Source organism: Talpa europaea (assembly GCF_964194135.1).
Source record: "Talpa europaea genome assembly, chromosome: 11".
Taxonomy (NCBI): Eukaryota; Metazoa; Chordata; class Mammalia; order Eulipotyphla; family Talpidae; genus Talpa; species Talpa europaea.
The window spans coordinates 93,537,188-93,552,550 of NC_140078.1; the positions used below are offsets into that span (position 1 = coordinate 93,537,188).

The 15,363-nt window shown below is 45.2% G+C and overlaps 1 protein-coding gene across 3 annotated transcripts in view; it reads left to right on the forward strand.

Annotated features, from left to right (window-relative positions):
* Window positions 1–900: 900 nt before the first annotated feature.
* The window catches only part of COL6A6 (collagen type VI alpha 6 chain), a gene marked incomplete at its 5' end in the record, with an annotated part of 82,270 nt that continues 67,807 nt past the window's right edge, over window positions 901–15,363 (forward strand). For 2 of the 3 annotated variants that reach the window (XM_084247213.1, XM_084247215.1), the window contains 7 exons: window positions 901–967; window positions 2,215–2,811; window positions 3,724–4,341; window positions 5,648–6,208; window positions 6,980–7,537; window positions 10,707–11,282; window positions 13,398–13,967. In XM_084247213.1, the coding sequence (XP_084103339.1) occupies window positions 901–967; window positions 2,215–2,811; window positions 3,724–4,341; window positions 5,648–6,208; window positions 6,980–7,537; window positions 10,707–11,282; window positions 13,398–13,967 (3,547 nt within the window). The remainder of the gene's footprint in view (window positions 968–2,214; window positions 2,812–3,723; window positions 4,342–5,647; window positions 6,209–6,979; window positions 7,538–10,706; window positions 11,283–13,397; window positions 13,968–15,363) is intronic. The other variant, XM_084247214.1, reaches the window with a different exon arrangement.

Consider the following 15,363-nt stretch of genomic DNA (forward strand, 5'->3'; position numbering starts at 1 on the left):
ACCTCTGGCCTAAACCCCGACTCTTGAATGCATAAATAAAATAAATCTTTAAAAAAAATAACATTACAGATACATGTTTGGGTGAGAATTGAACACACACTGGCTTATTAATATGATCAATTCATTTTTCATTCAATGGATGAATGACTCCAATCTGCTTAGTTAAAATATCAAATTTCAATATCTCTAACATCCTATTTCATTCCATGAAGAAACTCATGTGAAGAGGTGGCAAATGCTTCAGATCACACTAGAATTGGAAAACCCCTACCTCAAAGCTCTAGGTCATTGGAAGCAAAATGGTGCAAGCCACCGATGGACTATAGAAGGTCACTGCTTATTTTTTCACATCTTCTCTCAAAATTAAGGGTAAAGGGAATTAGTTATCTTTCTAATCATGCAGGAAAAGAAAAAAAAATTTTTTTGCCATGTCTAGAAATACCACCCAAATGTAAAACACATCTACTTGTTCTTGGAGAAATTTATGGAATGGGTATTGGACTGTGTCTCAACCAAATACTCAGAATTGTCTTGGCAAAGTGTGGACAGGAATGACACGAGGGTACAGGGAAAATGATTATTAGGAACACACAATATTATTTGAACTAGAATGTGTGTGACTACTTCTACTGATGATCCAAAATCTCATGTTTCTACAGGGCCAGGGGACCTGTAGAAACTTCCATAATTCAATAATTGTTGGGGTTTACTTTAAGGTACTTGACAGATTAGAAGGTGAGGAAACCTCAGAATCCCCTGTCCTTTTGTACCTACGTACATAATTTTGTATGCTCTTATGCTTGTGACTATTGATTCCAACCAAATAATCTCCATAACAGTTTTAGATGTTTATATTTATGCCTTTTCAGGTTTCAACTTGGATATTTTTCAGATGAGAATATGAAAATGCTGCTGATTTTGTTCCTTGTAACAATGTGTTTCCAAGTTTCTGCAAACCAAGATTCTGGTAAGCAAAAAAAAAAAGGAAAGAGTTCTTTAATTTTCTTTTTTTTTTTTTTTTTTTTTTTTTTTTTTTTTTTAGACTTTTTTTTTTTTTAATAGAGGCATGCTTTATTTATTTGTTTGCTGGTTTGTTTTGTTTTGTTTATACATGCACTGGGTACAGTCAGAAGCGCGGGAGGGTGAGAGAATTCACCAGAGCCAGAGCGGGGAGCAGAGCAGGCAGAAGGACCGAAGTACACTGCTGAGGGGAGCAGCGGGCGGCAGGAGAGGTCTGCGCGCCATGTGGGACCCTCCTCCGGTGGCCGGGGAGCAGCCGGGGATCGAACCGGCGCCGCAGAGGCCGTGCGCAGTTTCGCAACCCAGCGCTCAACCGCTGCGCCACCGGGGAGGCCCAAGAGTTCTTTAATTTTCATATGAAAAATAATATGAGTTTGACCTACTTAAACATTAGAGTTCTATTTTGCTTTTGATAAGATGGGGATGATAACTCAGTTTCTTTATGATATTGCCTGTTCTTCCTTTGAAGATCATGTGTTTCTGGACATTATGCCTTGGTAACGAGAGCAAGATATGAGAGCTGTTCTTTCGCCCTCATTTTCAATCCCTTTAAGGTCTTCTGGGAGGTTACATGAAAATTCTCTCTCAATATTAGGTTCAGGCCTGGAAAATGTGAAATGTCTCATCTTAATTTGTTTGTGCTAATATGTGTCATGATTAAGCATCATCCAGATGTTCCTCTTAATTTAAACTGTTTATGGTAAAGAAAGTGCTTTTACCCTGAAGAGAACATTCCATAGATGTCTTCTGTCAAGTGGACTGTCAAATGGACTGCAAATCAAAATACTTGCCTGCCCTTCACTGCCTCTGTCACATTTAAAGCAGTGTGATTCTCAATTAGAATTTTTATAAATTGAGACCAAATTCTTAAGGAAAAAGGGAGAAATTATCCACTAGAGGTAATAAAAACCCATGATTTTTTTTTTTACTTCTCTACATTTATCTGTGTCTAATTAACTGATTTCTTGTGAACAATTAATTTTGTGTTCCATTCAAATGAGAAGATATATTTAAAAATCAGCTCAGGAAACATATTTCTTGAGAGATGCGTAACTTCAGGCTATTTTCAGTTCACTGGAAGGTATTAAAAATACATAAAAGGAAAGTAAGTTTTGCCCATGTGGTTGCCATTAAACATGGTAGTTAAATTTAAAAATTTTTGCTTTGTTTATATGTTGTTTTGTGGGTTTGCAGCCCCTGAGTACGCAGACGTGGTGTTTCTGGTGGACAGTTCCAACCACCTGGGAGCTAAGTCTTTCCCTCACATGAGAACCTTCATCAACAAAATGATCAGCAGCCTCCCCATCGAGGCCAGCAAGTACCGTGTGGCCCTGGCCCAGTACAGTGATTTGCTCCACAATGAGTTCCAGCTGAGCACCTTCAAGAGCAGGAACCCCATGTTGAACCACCTCAAGAAGAACTTCACGTTCCTGGGGGGCTCCCTGCGCATTGGGAATGCTCTCCGGGAGGCTCACAGGACCTATTTCTCCAGACCCACGAATGGCAGAGACAAGAAGCAGTTTCCCCCAATTCTGGTGGTCCTGGCTTCAGCTGAGTCCGAGGATGACGTGGAAGAGGCTGCCAAGGCCCTGCGGGAGGACGGGGTGAGGATCGTCTCAGTGGGGATGCAGAGGGCTTCTGAGGAGAACCTGCGGGCCATGGCCACAGGCCAGTTTCACTTCAATCTTCGGACAGTCAGAGACCTCAGCACATTCTCCCAGAACATGACACAGATCATCAAGGAGGTGGCTCAGTACAGGGAAGGCGCGACCGATGATGCTCTTGTAGAAGGTAGGCTTAGGGGGCATATGTTAGGATGAGAAAATGATTTTGAAGGAAACAGCTTCAGTCCCAACCCTCTATTCTGCAGAGGACCCTGCAGGGGCCCTTGGAGGCAATGTGCCCTGGCAGGGCTGCAGTTTGAAGTCAGAGGGAGGCAGGTGGGGCATCTGGACTCCCAGGCCATGTCGTTCAGCCCCACGCTGCCTCCCTTTCTGTTGTTTGTTGTAAATTTGCTTCTCTGCAATCCATTCACCTCCAACCTGCTGTCCCGGTCTGTCCTCTACAGATTGTTCAATTACAAGAATGACCAAGAGTTTATGAAAATCGTTCATATGAGAGGGCAGGGGAGAACCAGGGAAAAACAGTTTGTTCCAAGCGTAAAGTCCCAATAAGTAGCTTGGGAAGCTCATGTTATTTCTGGTTAATTCTGTTTGAACGAGTAGACAGACATAATTACCAGTTGATAAAAAATGATTTTCTGGTAGTAATCCATGAAAATATAAATCCTAGCATCTTTCCCAAATAAGGTAAGTGAAAGTGTAATTGTTATTCCATCAACACCTCTTAGGAATATGTGGACCCTTAACTACTGATCTGAACAGCTTGGATTACACAAATGATTTGAACGTGATAGCAGTAGTCAGTGTTCACTGAGTGACTCTTAGGTACCAAGCCCCATGCTAAGCACCTAGTCTCATGAATCTTCATAACAGTTTCATGAGAATATTATTTTCTTCATCTCACACATGAGGAAACAAGCTAGGAGTTTAGCTGAGCCCTGGGATTTGAATCCAGGACCCTGTTCTCAGCTTCAGAATCAGGTTGTAGGGCTCCCCCCTGAGGTGTGTACCCAAGCTCTGCTAGCATTCTGGACCTTCTGCTGCCCAGCTAAAGCCCTGCTTGTTGTGCTTGCTCACACAGTGTGCCAGGGCTCTTCTGTGGCCGACCTTGTGTTCCTGTTGGATGTGGCCATCAATGGCAGCCAGAACTTCGACTCTCTCAAAGCATTCCTGGAAGGAAGCGTGTCTGTTCTTGACATAAAAGAGCACTGCATGAGGATTGGCCTTGTGGCCTACAGCAACGAGACCAAGGTGATAAGTTCACTGAGCCAGGGTGTGAATAAGTCGCAAGTTCTGCAGTATATACAGGACCTCTCACCCCAGGTCGGGCTGGCCCACACCGGAGCTGCCATCAGAAATATCAGGAAGGAGGTCTTCAGCACACAGAACGGCAGCCGGAAGAACCAAGGGGTGCCACAGATTGCCGTGCTGGTGACCCACAGGCCCTCCGAGGACAACGTGACCAAGGCCGCCTCGAACCTCCGGCGCCAGGGCGTGACCGTGTTCACCTTGGGCGTGGAGGGCGCCAGTGATGCCCAGCTGGAAAGGATTGCTTCCCACCCGGCCGAGCAGTTCGTCTCCATGCTCGAGAACTTCTCCGACCTGGCCGCTCACAACCAGACGTTTCTGAAGAAGCTGCGGAACCAAATCGCGCACATGGTCTCTGTCTTTTCAGAGCGGACTGAGACCCTCAAATCTGGTAAAGTTTTTGCTTTAATGCACGTCACAGCCCTGTTCTTCTTCCTCCTCCCAGGAATGACATATGCAGAAGGGATGGGTGGGATGTGAGGTGGCGCAGAGAATAGGTTCCTCCGTGTTTACTTTGATACCGTGAGATATAAATAGGCGGGGGGATATTGGCTATTGGAGTATTGGAAGGGGGAGAAGAGATTTCCCCCTTACTTTTGTACTTCCTTGAACTGGATTCTTGGTTACTTGCCAGCACCAGCTTACATCCTTCACGCCTTCCCCTGTTTCCTTTCTCTTCTTTGCCTCTCATATCCCTGCTTTTTCATCCTTTAGGACTTTTCTGCTCGCACCCCCAAATAAAGAATAAATGATTTGGATTGAGGTCAGAGTGATTAATTTGATATGGAATACTATTCTGCTTATCTGAGAGCTGACAGAGAGGAATGATTTTCTGCACTTACCATAAATACTTACATGCTTTAAAATGATCTGTGCATACATGTCTATCAGTGTGTACATTCCTCAGCAGAGATTTACAGCATGTTTACTATGGTGGTGACCTTGACTTACACACATGAAGTTCATTGCCAAGTATCCCTAGCTTTGCCAATGACTAGGAGTGAGGGAAAAAATAATTCATTCAAGGTTTCAAGAGAGGGCGCTACTATGTACAGTGTCTAATTAACTACTTTCTCCATTTCATAGTGATCTTGGCTTTTCGTTAAGCAGTTACTCACTTTTGAGAAAGTGACGTGCAAAAAGCATCTTCATGTTTTCTTTTAATCTTTTATTATATTCAGATTTTCCCTGATTCATGATAGAGAATTATCCAGGGTCTTAAATTGTCAGGAACAATTCCTTTGACCCAACTGATGGCTAAAATAGCCCATTTGAAGCTGGTAAACCTCTCTCTTTTTTTATTGCTATAAAATTGACGTATCAGTTTCAGGCATACAACATAGGATTTGATATTTGTATATATTGGGAAATGATCACAATAAGCCTAGTTACCATCCATCGCTGCACTTAATTACGCGTTTTTTCCTTGTGGTGAGAATTTGTAAGATCTGTTTGCTTAGCAAATTTCAAAAACAAAATTATTAACTATAGTCCCCATGCTGTACATTTTATCCCAGGATATTTGTTTTATATGCGAAAGTTTTCTCCTTTTGATCCCCTTCACCCACTAAAAGCATCTTTTGAGCCTGATCACTTACATTTCTGTGTCTGCAGAGGCACCTGCAGTTCTTCCCAGCTGCTCCCATCTCTTTCTTACTTGCCCCAAATGCCACCCTCAGCATCTTCTTCCACCTTAGGTTGTGTGGACACTGAAGAAGCGGACATCTATCTGCTTATTGATGGCTCTGGGAACACCCAGGACACAGACTTCCAGGAAATGAAGGCCTTCCTGTCAGAGGTGGTGAGGATGTTCAACATTGCTCCCCACAAGGTGCGGGTGGGGGCCGTCCAGTATGCGGACAGCTGGGACTTGGAATTTGCCATCCACAAGTACTCGAACAAGCAGGCCCTGGGAAAGGCCATCGAGACCATCAGGCAGATGGGTGGGAACACAAACACAGGTGCGGCCCTGAACTTCACGCTGGGTCTGCTGCAAAAAGCAAAGAAGCAGCGAGGAAACAAAGTGCCTAGCCATCTCGTGGTCCTAACGAAGGGCACGTCCCAGGATGGTGTGTTAGAGCCTGCAAATAGACTGAGAGAAGAGCACATCCGCGTCTATGCCATCGGGGTCAAGGAGGCCAACCAGACGCAGCTGCGAGAAATTGCAGGCGAGGAAAAGAGGGTTTACTACGTGCATGACTTTGACGCCTTGAAAGACATTAGAAACCAAGTGGTTCAAGAAATCTGTGCCGAAGAAGGTAGGAGAAATGGCTTTACCTTTTGAGATCAGCTCACAAATTGCCTTGTTGCAATATTTGACACCGCTGGTGTAGAGAAACATGGACATTTCCGAGTTGAGACCGGTCGTCCTGTGCGGCTGTGTCTGTTCTCCGGAACAAAATGAGGCCCATGATGGTGTTGCTCTGCTTCATGCCTGAAGCATAAGAAAGGAATTTGGAGGCCCTGTCCCTAACAAGTATTATCTGCTTCCTTCCACACATCTCAGCTAGGATAGGTGACTGATGAGACAATGCATGTATAATGTAATCAAACGAGCTTAGACTTTAAAGAGTACTTCAGGTTTATCTAAAATGTCTTTTTATAAAACTTTTATGAAATTTTTTAGAGCTATATGAGGATGAATTTGAACCCTCAGGGAACACTTGGTGATGATCTAGAGATGCTGGTGGTGCTGGTAACTGGGTATCTAGTGGGCAAAGTTCAGGGATGATGGTAAACATCCTACAGTAGCCTGCAGGGCATGGTTTGCTACCCACGATCGGTTATCCCAAAATGTCAGTGCTGAGGTTAAGAAACCTTGACTTAACTATTGAAGCAAATTACTAAATAGCAAACAGAATAGTTTCATTTCTTTGCCTCTGATGCTGTATTTGCTGTCTAACAATTCTTTACCAAACACACATTTAACTTCAATATAGAAGCATTTGTGGGTTGAACCTTCCTGTTCAGTCCTAGTGTTTTTAACTCTAAACCAACTTTGAATCAATATCTCCCTTTCTCCCATGCAGCCTGCAAAGAGATCAAAGCTGATATCATGTTTCTGGTGGACAGTTCTGGTAGCATAGGACCTGAAAACTTCAGCAAAATGAAGACATTTATGAAAAACCTGGTGAGCAAATCTCAGGTTGGAGCAAATCGGGTGCAAATCGGTGTCGTCCAGTTCAGTGACATCAACAAGGAGGAGTTCCAGCTCAACAGATACGTGACCCAAAGTGAAATTTCAGATGCAATAGAGGCCATGGCCCTCATCGGAGAAACCACCATGACTGGCGGTGCTCTCACCTTTGTGTCCCAGTACTTCAGCCCTGCCAAGGGGGCCCGGCCCAACGTTAGGAAGTTTCTCATCCTCATCACAGACGGTGAAGCTCATGACATAGTCAAGGACCCGGCTGCAGCACTTCGACAAGAAGGCATCATTATCTACTCAGTGGGAGTGTTTGGCTCCAATGTCACGCAGCTTGAGGAGATCAGTGGGAGGCGGGAGATGGTTTTCTATGTTGAGAATTTTGACATCCTGCAGCACATTGAAGATGACCTGTTTTTTGGAATTTGCAGCCCCCGTGAAGGTAGGCCTGGGCAGGTCCACTGGTGGGGTGACCCAATCACCATGTGTCCATGCCAGTCATTATTTCTTTTTTTATTATTTTATATAATTCTTACATCACTTTTCATTTTTGTACAATGTATGCATTTTCATTTTGGTTATGTTCCCCATACAGTTCCCACCCCAGTCATTATTTCTTGAAATCAGTAGGTTACTGTTTGAGCATGGCAAACTTTTTATGCATGGAGATGTTTATCCTCGTGGTATTTGACTTGGACATGAAAGTCAACAGAACTGTTGAATTTGGAGACCACTAGACTCTCGTCTGTAGACAAGGAACATGAAAGTGATGAAACCTCCATTGAGGATGGGGCCTTCATGTAAGATGATGTCACATAGGGTCATTAGTCAGCTTCCCTAGAAGCAGAAGCTGAATCGGGGGCTTTGTTGGGAGTGATTTATCAGGGAGGCGCTTCCAGTGGGGGTTAAGAAAAGTAGGACCGGACATGGCGAGGAGCTGCACAAAGGTATTTGTCTTAGTAGGAGTCTTGTTTCAGCCTCGTCCCATGCAGAACTCTAGAGTGTGAAGCATAGCAGAGTGGGCTCCACCCTGAGTACAGGGCCAGGCCTGGTATGGCAAGTTCTTGGACCACAATGGGCACTAAGGAGGTACTTGAGGGTGTCAGCTCCTGGGCAGGTGGCTCCCCTTTGACCCAACACTGACTCTGTGTGTATGTTGGTTTGTATTTTTTTTAATAATTTTTAAAAAGTAATTCTTATATGATACAAGTAAATATTGGTTAAAAATACTTTGATATTAATTCAATCCTAAAACAGAGGAATATAGCACTAGAACTCAAGCAATGGGTGCTTCAGAGGACGTTAGTAGCCTAGTCCCATTCCATGAAGCTATGAAAGGGCAGGTGGGATAAAACCCACCCTTAGAAGGGATTGCTTTAAACTGTGGCCTTGGGACCTGATGACAGAGGCATTCTGTATAACCTCTATGAAGGAGATAAAGCTTAACTGAGCTTTGAGGGAAGAGAGGAACGTTGTTCTGTTACTCAAATAACAGTGCTGTTCAGCTTCCCTAGATGGCCTGGGAGTGTTGGTCTGTGTGTGGTGGGAAGAGGAGTGCACCTGGGTTGTATTTCCTGGTGATCCCACCCAGAACAAATATGAACCCTTGGAAGGGTTTTCTCACACCACCCAGCTTATCCCCAAGCCCCTGATCAAGCCAAGCAGGCTCCCAGGGCAGCCAAAGGCCAGAGAAGTGTGACTCCTCCTTTTGTGGGACCAGCCTTCTGAACAGTGTGGCTTGTGGCTCTGTACATGGGGCTCCAGTCAGTGGCTCCAGGGTTCCCAGCAGCCCTACCACATCGCAGGCGAGTGGCTGGCAGGAGATGGAGACATGCTGAGCCTCTGGGGGCACGTGCAGTTCCGTTTCTTCAGAAGGGATGATTTCATGTTTGGAACATACCTTTTTAAGGGCTAAAGAGAGATTGTTTTCCGTAAGGACTAAATAATTGACCATCTTACAGGGCCACTTCCCCAGGATGAAGGAGTTGGGGTTTAGAGCTCCGTACCTGTGGACAGAATATACTCCTCATACATGGATTAAGTATTCACCGGGGCTTTCCTTCTTTGCTTTTCCATGGCATTGGCCTAAGGCTTCATAAGTAAATAGGAGCATCATGCCAGGACAACTTTAGTTTGGCCAAGTGTGAAATGGGCTTATTTCTACGATGAGGACCAAGGATGAAAATAGATAATGTTATACGAAGTAAAAAAGGGAGAAAATGTAACCTTGAAAAGTCAGCAATCATAGATCCATGAAAAAAAAATAGTGCTGCCAAATTCATTCTTATTTTGTCATTTCCCTAAGGTTTATCTTAAGAATAAAATCTCATGATCCCTGTGACTAAAACAAACCAAAAAAAAAAAAAAATTGTATAAATGAAAGCACATGTTGAAAGAACCATTTCTACAAGATAATTTCCAAGGATTGTGGGTTTTTTTTTTTCCAGTACAAAGCATTTGAAATGTTGAGACTAAAAGCCACAGGGTGTATGGGGGGCTGGGAGCAGGGGTAGTCAGTTCGGTCCTGGCTGGCAGGCAAGGGGCTTACGTTTCACCACTACGAAGCTATCAAGCTATCGGCACCCATGGCAGCACGAGTTCGATCCCCGGCCAGGGAGCTGACCCACATGGCTGCATGGCACAGTGGATCTCTCCTGTCTCTCCTGCTGCTGCTGCTGCTGCTCCCCTCAGCAGCGTTGCACGGGCAGGAAGGTACGGTGCAGGATCTCTATGATTCGAGCAGACGGGTGAAGGAGGAGTCCTGGAGCCCTCGGTGGCTTTTCCAGGCTTTTATTGAATTTACCAGGACCACCCCCTCCCCCACGCCAAGTGAATCCTCTGTCCATTCCTTTGAGTAGCAAGGCTCTAGGGATCTAGTAGCAAGGTTAACATGGGAATTAGGACCTGGCATGAGAGAACAACAGCAAAAACCTTTAAGCTCCCCCCTGCCCTTTGAGAAGAAAAACAAGCTGGCGCTCACCGGTTTCCGTGCAGACACCTTCCCCTTCCCTTAATGAATGAGTTGACACCCATGGCCTCTGAAGACTCCTTCCCCATCTCTGTGCTGACACTTTCCCCCTCCCCTTGATGAAAACCAGCTGGTACCCATCCATCTCTGTGTTGAGCTGGCGCCCACCTGTCTCCGTGTGGACCTCTTCCTCCTCCGCTTCGCGAACCCCTGCCCCTCTCCCCCTAGTATAAATACCCCTGCCCACTGCCAAAGGGCAGGACGGCGGTCTTTTGGACATGAGTCTGCCGCCCTCCTCATTTGTCGACCAATAAAACCGCTTTCCTTTTCCTCAAAAAAAAAAAAAAAAACACATTTGAAATGTTTATTCCTGATGCCTCTGATTGTTGCCCACCCCCTCCTGACCCCCATAGTAGTTTTCACATCACATCTGCACTGTCCTAAAATCTCACCTAGTTGGGGATCACTGTCTCCTGGCAACATAAATATATATGTGCTGTGTCAGCTATCCCAGGACTGAACACTGGAATGGATTCCACAGAGAGGACGCACCCCCAGTTACAAAACAGGTGGTGGGAGGGGACTCAAGCCTCCGGTGTCGGCCAGAGCTAACCAGGATGCGGTTTTCTTTCTCCTCTTTCAGAATGCAAGCGGATTGAAGTTCTAGATGTTGTATTTGTTATCGACAGCTCTGGCAGCATTGGCCATGATGAATATAGTATCATGAAGGACTTTATGATTGACTTGGTGAAAAAAGCTGATGTGGGCAAGAATCAAGTCCGGTTTGGGGCTCTGAAGTACTCCGATGAGGCAGAGGTGCTGTTTCATCTGAACAAATTTGACACAAAATTGGAGGTGACCTCAGTGCTCCAGAATGACCAGCCCAAGGGGGGCAACACTTACACTGCCAAGGCGTTGAATTTCTCAAATCACATGTTCACAGAAGCTCAGGGCAGCCGCCTGAACAAGGGGGTCCCCCAAGTCCTCATTGTCATCACCGATGGGGAATCCCATGATGCGGACGCCCTCAATGCCACAGCCAAGGCCCTGCGGGACAAAGGCATTCTTATCCTGGCCGTGGGGATTGCTGGTGCCAACACGGTGGAGCTGCTGGCCATGGCGGGGTCACGTGACAGATATTTCTTCGTGGAAACTTTTGGAGGCCTGAAGGGGATATTTTCAGATGTGTCAGCCAGTGTGTGTAACTCTTCAAAAGTAGGTAAGGTTTGTCAATTCCATTTTTCTCCATTACCAGCAGAGCTTCAAATAAGGGAGACACCAAAGCAATAGCCCTTAGGAACAAGGAGAGAAGAGAAGGAACAATAACTGTTTCAAAGGACTTTGACATTATGAAATCTCATAATATGGGTCGGAAAGATGTCAAGAACATTTCATTCAGCCTCCTCCCCAAAAGGGAGAAACTTGTACGTTCTTACTCCTCCCTAAACCTCATGATGGGGAATTCACTATTTTCAGCAGGCTTTGTTTATAGATTTCCCCACTACTGAAGGTTGAACATTTCTATTGGGTAGGTTATTTGCGGGATGCTGTTATTCATTTATATGAAAAATTTTTTAGCATTCCCAGACCCCAAAAACAACCTACCAGATTATACCAAATAGGAGCATTCTACTTTCAAAGGCAGAAAAACTGTACTGGAACACAAATTTGCTCATGTATCATATCCACCCACTAGTTCTTCCTGCTCTTTGCATAAGAAATCAAATTCCATCTCCAAGAACCAGCAGTTGTTAACCGAAGTCTGTACTCGTGCTGGAACTTCCTCATTCCATCTCCCTGTTTCTATCATGCACGTGCTTGCTTAAAACACAGAGCTGAATATTGAATACTAGTCTGGGCTTAGGTGTTTCCAACGCAACTACTGTGACTTCCTTTTGCCACGTGTCTATTTTGGCAACTAGAGATTGCATTGTTACATTTATTCATGCAATGGGTGTATAGTCATCCTTTTATCCAGCTGCCATTTTATACTTTTCTTTCAAAGGGAGATTAAAATTCCTTTGTATTTTGGGCCTCCCCTGGTGGCACAGCGGTTGAGCGCTGGGTTGTGAGGCTGCCTGCAGCCTCTGCAGAGCCAGTTCGATCCCTGGCCACTGGCAAGGGTCCCCCCGCCCCCCCAAAAAAATTCCTTTGTATTTTTATTAAGTTGTATTTTACTAAATCTTGATGTGATCAATTGCTGCTAATGCAGGATTCCAACATCTTGATGCAGTTCCCTTCAAAAAAATCTGACTTTACAGGTTTCCATCTGGCTTCCTTAGAATGCAGTGCCTAGCTTTTTATTTTACAAAATTAACAGAATCTGAGTCTTACTGGAAATGAGCTTTTACCTTTTTGTTAGCCGATGCCTAAAATTCCATCTGTCCTCTACAAGTCCACTGTTCAAGCCCATTGAATTTTAATATTGAAATTTCTCCCTTGGACCAAAATAAAAGTACTTTATTTCCTTTACTTGAATCAAACTAGAGGAATTTGTTGAGTTAACCAGTTCCTGAAGGATCTGATTATCATTCCTGTCTTTTCCTTGCTTATCTTGACAGCAGGAATCTCAAGACACCTTTCATCCCTTCTGAAACTAGAATGAGAATTAAGTTCTGGTGAGATCTCCAGGGAACTCAAGGAAACACTAATGCTTTCCAGAAGGCAGAGGCACACTTGAGCATGTGCCAAGCATAACTCATGCACTGGCACTGGTTTTCCCTGTTCCTTTTGTTTTGTGTCCGCTGTGTTGTTACAAGAGACGCATCATAAAACTATACTACACCAATCAAAAGTAATTATTTTCAAGATGTATTTGCCTGTGTGCACCAGAAATGGGGCTAATACAAACAAAAACTGACTTGATAGAGAAGTCATGATTTGAAAACCTCCCCTCAACTTGTCCTAAGAAACTAGAAAAGTGCTTGTTGGCTCAGCCAGCCAGGGACAAGTTGGTAGAGACAGCCGTCCTCTCTTGTCACAGCCAGTAAGTGGACTTTGTTGTTTCAGTTTTCCTTGCTGTGCCACTACTGTCTGGGGGAGGCCAGATGGCAGCAGGGGAGATGCCCCCTGTAGTACCATCCCCAGCTTTCTGCCCTTTCAGATAAGAAAGTGGCATAAGACCTGATAGGCAAGAGGAGCATCACAGGATACACAGGTGGTTCACATAACAGTTTTGATTTCCTCTCCAAATAATGTGGCCACCAGAGGGCATGCAAACTATGACACCACCTTCAGAAACGTCACCTGCACAGAGGCAAACATGCAGTTTACTCTCAATGATTAAGGGAAGACTAACTATCTGATGTTTCCTTGTTGTTCCTTTTGCTTGTAGATTGTGAAATTGAAAAAGTAGATCTTGTTTTCCTCATGGACGGCTCAAATAGCATTCACCCAAATGACTTCAAAAAGATGAAGGAGTTCTTGGCCTCCATCGTTGAAGACTTTGATGTCAACATCGACCGAGTGCGTGTCGGAGTGGCCCAGTTTAGTCATACCTACCGGCAAGAGTTTCTGCTGGGAGCTTTCACAGGCAAAAAGGAAATCGCATTTCAGATTGAAAACATCCAGCAGATCTATGGGAACACACACATCGGCGCTGCCCTCCAGCAGGTGGGGCATTACTTCCTGCCAAACATGGGCAGCCGGATAAATGCAGGTACCCCACAGGTGCTGCTGGTCCTCACGGATGGCCAGTCCCAGGACGAGGTGGCGCAGGCCGCGGAGGACCTGAGACACAAAGGAGTCGACATCTACTCCGTGGGCATTGGGAATGTAGATGACCAGCAGCTCATGCAGATCACCGGCACCGCAGAAAAGAAGCTGACCGTTCACAACTTTGACGAACTGAAAAAGGTCAAGAAAAGGATAGTTCGCAACATCTGTACCTCGGGAGGAGAGAGCAGTGAGTATTTAATGCATCTTATCTGTCCCTCCCCTGTCTTCAACTGAGCTTGCCTCGGGCTCTGTGGACATCCCCAGAGGCTGGTGGGAAAATTTACATTTGTACCTGTAGTTTTCAAATGGAACTTTTCACTGTTAACAAGTCTATTTTGGTGTGACCTGCAGGTTGAGAAACAGGGCCTCTGAGAAGCTGTCTTTTTTTCTCCCTGCCTCCTGGGAACAAATGCCCTCTTTGTGAAGGGGGAGGCCACGCTTCAGAAGGTGGGAGAAAAAAGGCCATTGTTCAAAATCTGCTTGGTTTTAGAGGTGCAGAACGTGTCTGAAAGACATTGACTTTGAAACACTGGGTTGCCTGGCAGTGGGGCCTGCGGGGCTGCTGGGTGCTGCAGTGTTTAAGTGCAGAGGCCAGTCCTTAGAGCTGGCTCTTTAACATGAAACTTCATGCAGAAGCCAGTAAACGTCTCCTTAAAAATTTGCACACTGTAACATTTCTCCAACAGATGGAAGGAAAGGTTTTAAAGGAAGGGTGCATTTTTCTTTTTTTATAAAAGTGCAGATGGGTTGGCTCTTTATCCTGCATCATCACCATGGTGAATATTAACCCTGGATTCCCAGCAGGGATGGGAAAATGACATGGTGGTTAAGAGGCAACTTGAGAGACAGATAGCCAGGCTAGAAATTTTCTCATCTGTGACACATGAACACCAAGGAGCACCTAGCTCAAAAGATGACCAGGAAGGTTAAGTGAGAAAATGCCTATTTAAGCTGGCTTTGAACAAGCATGAAACCTGAGATGTAATTGCAAAGTCACTGCATTTGAGTTGCCACTGACCCATTACATTTATTCCTGAGCCCAGCTCTTCCCTCGCCCCTGGTCAATTTCAGGAAATAAGTGAACCATTTCTCAGTGATTAAATGTCCATCCCAGTGTAACTATGGAAACATCAAGCAACTTTCAAGGTTACGCCGCTTTTCCAGCCCGATGTCTGCTGCTCACCTGCCCATGAAGAGGCTGCAGGTGGTTGGCATGCTGACCCAATGTTCCATTGGCTGCTTCTACCTCCCTTCTCCCAGACCCTGCCGCCTCCTTGCTATCCTGGGTCTCTGGCCTCTCCAGAGTGTTCTGGGAGAAGAACTAGGGTACAGAAAAGATTTTCCTTGATGACACTTGTAAGAAATTGGTTTTCTGTGACCATAGCCCAAGTCTAAGTTGGTCTAGTCATGAGTGCAAAGATCCCCCACGCCCCACTTCACCCCCACCATGCACATTCATCAGAAGATCTCACAACCATGGTTCCTTGGAGGACTCAGTGCCAGGTGGGCCTATGCCTTGCTGTGCATCCAGGCACCTGGGGACAGCTGCAGCTCTTTCTGCTGTGATCTCTCTGTCCTCCCAG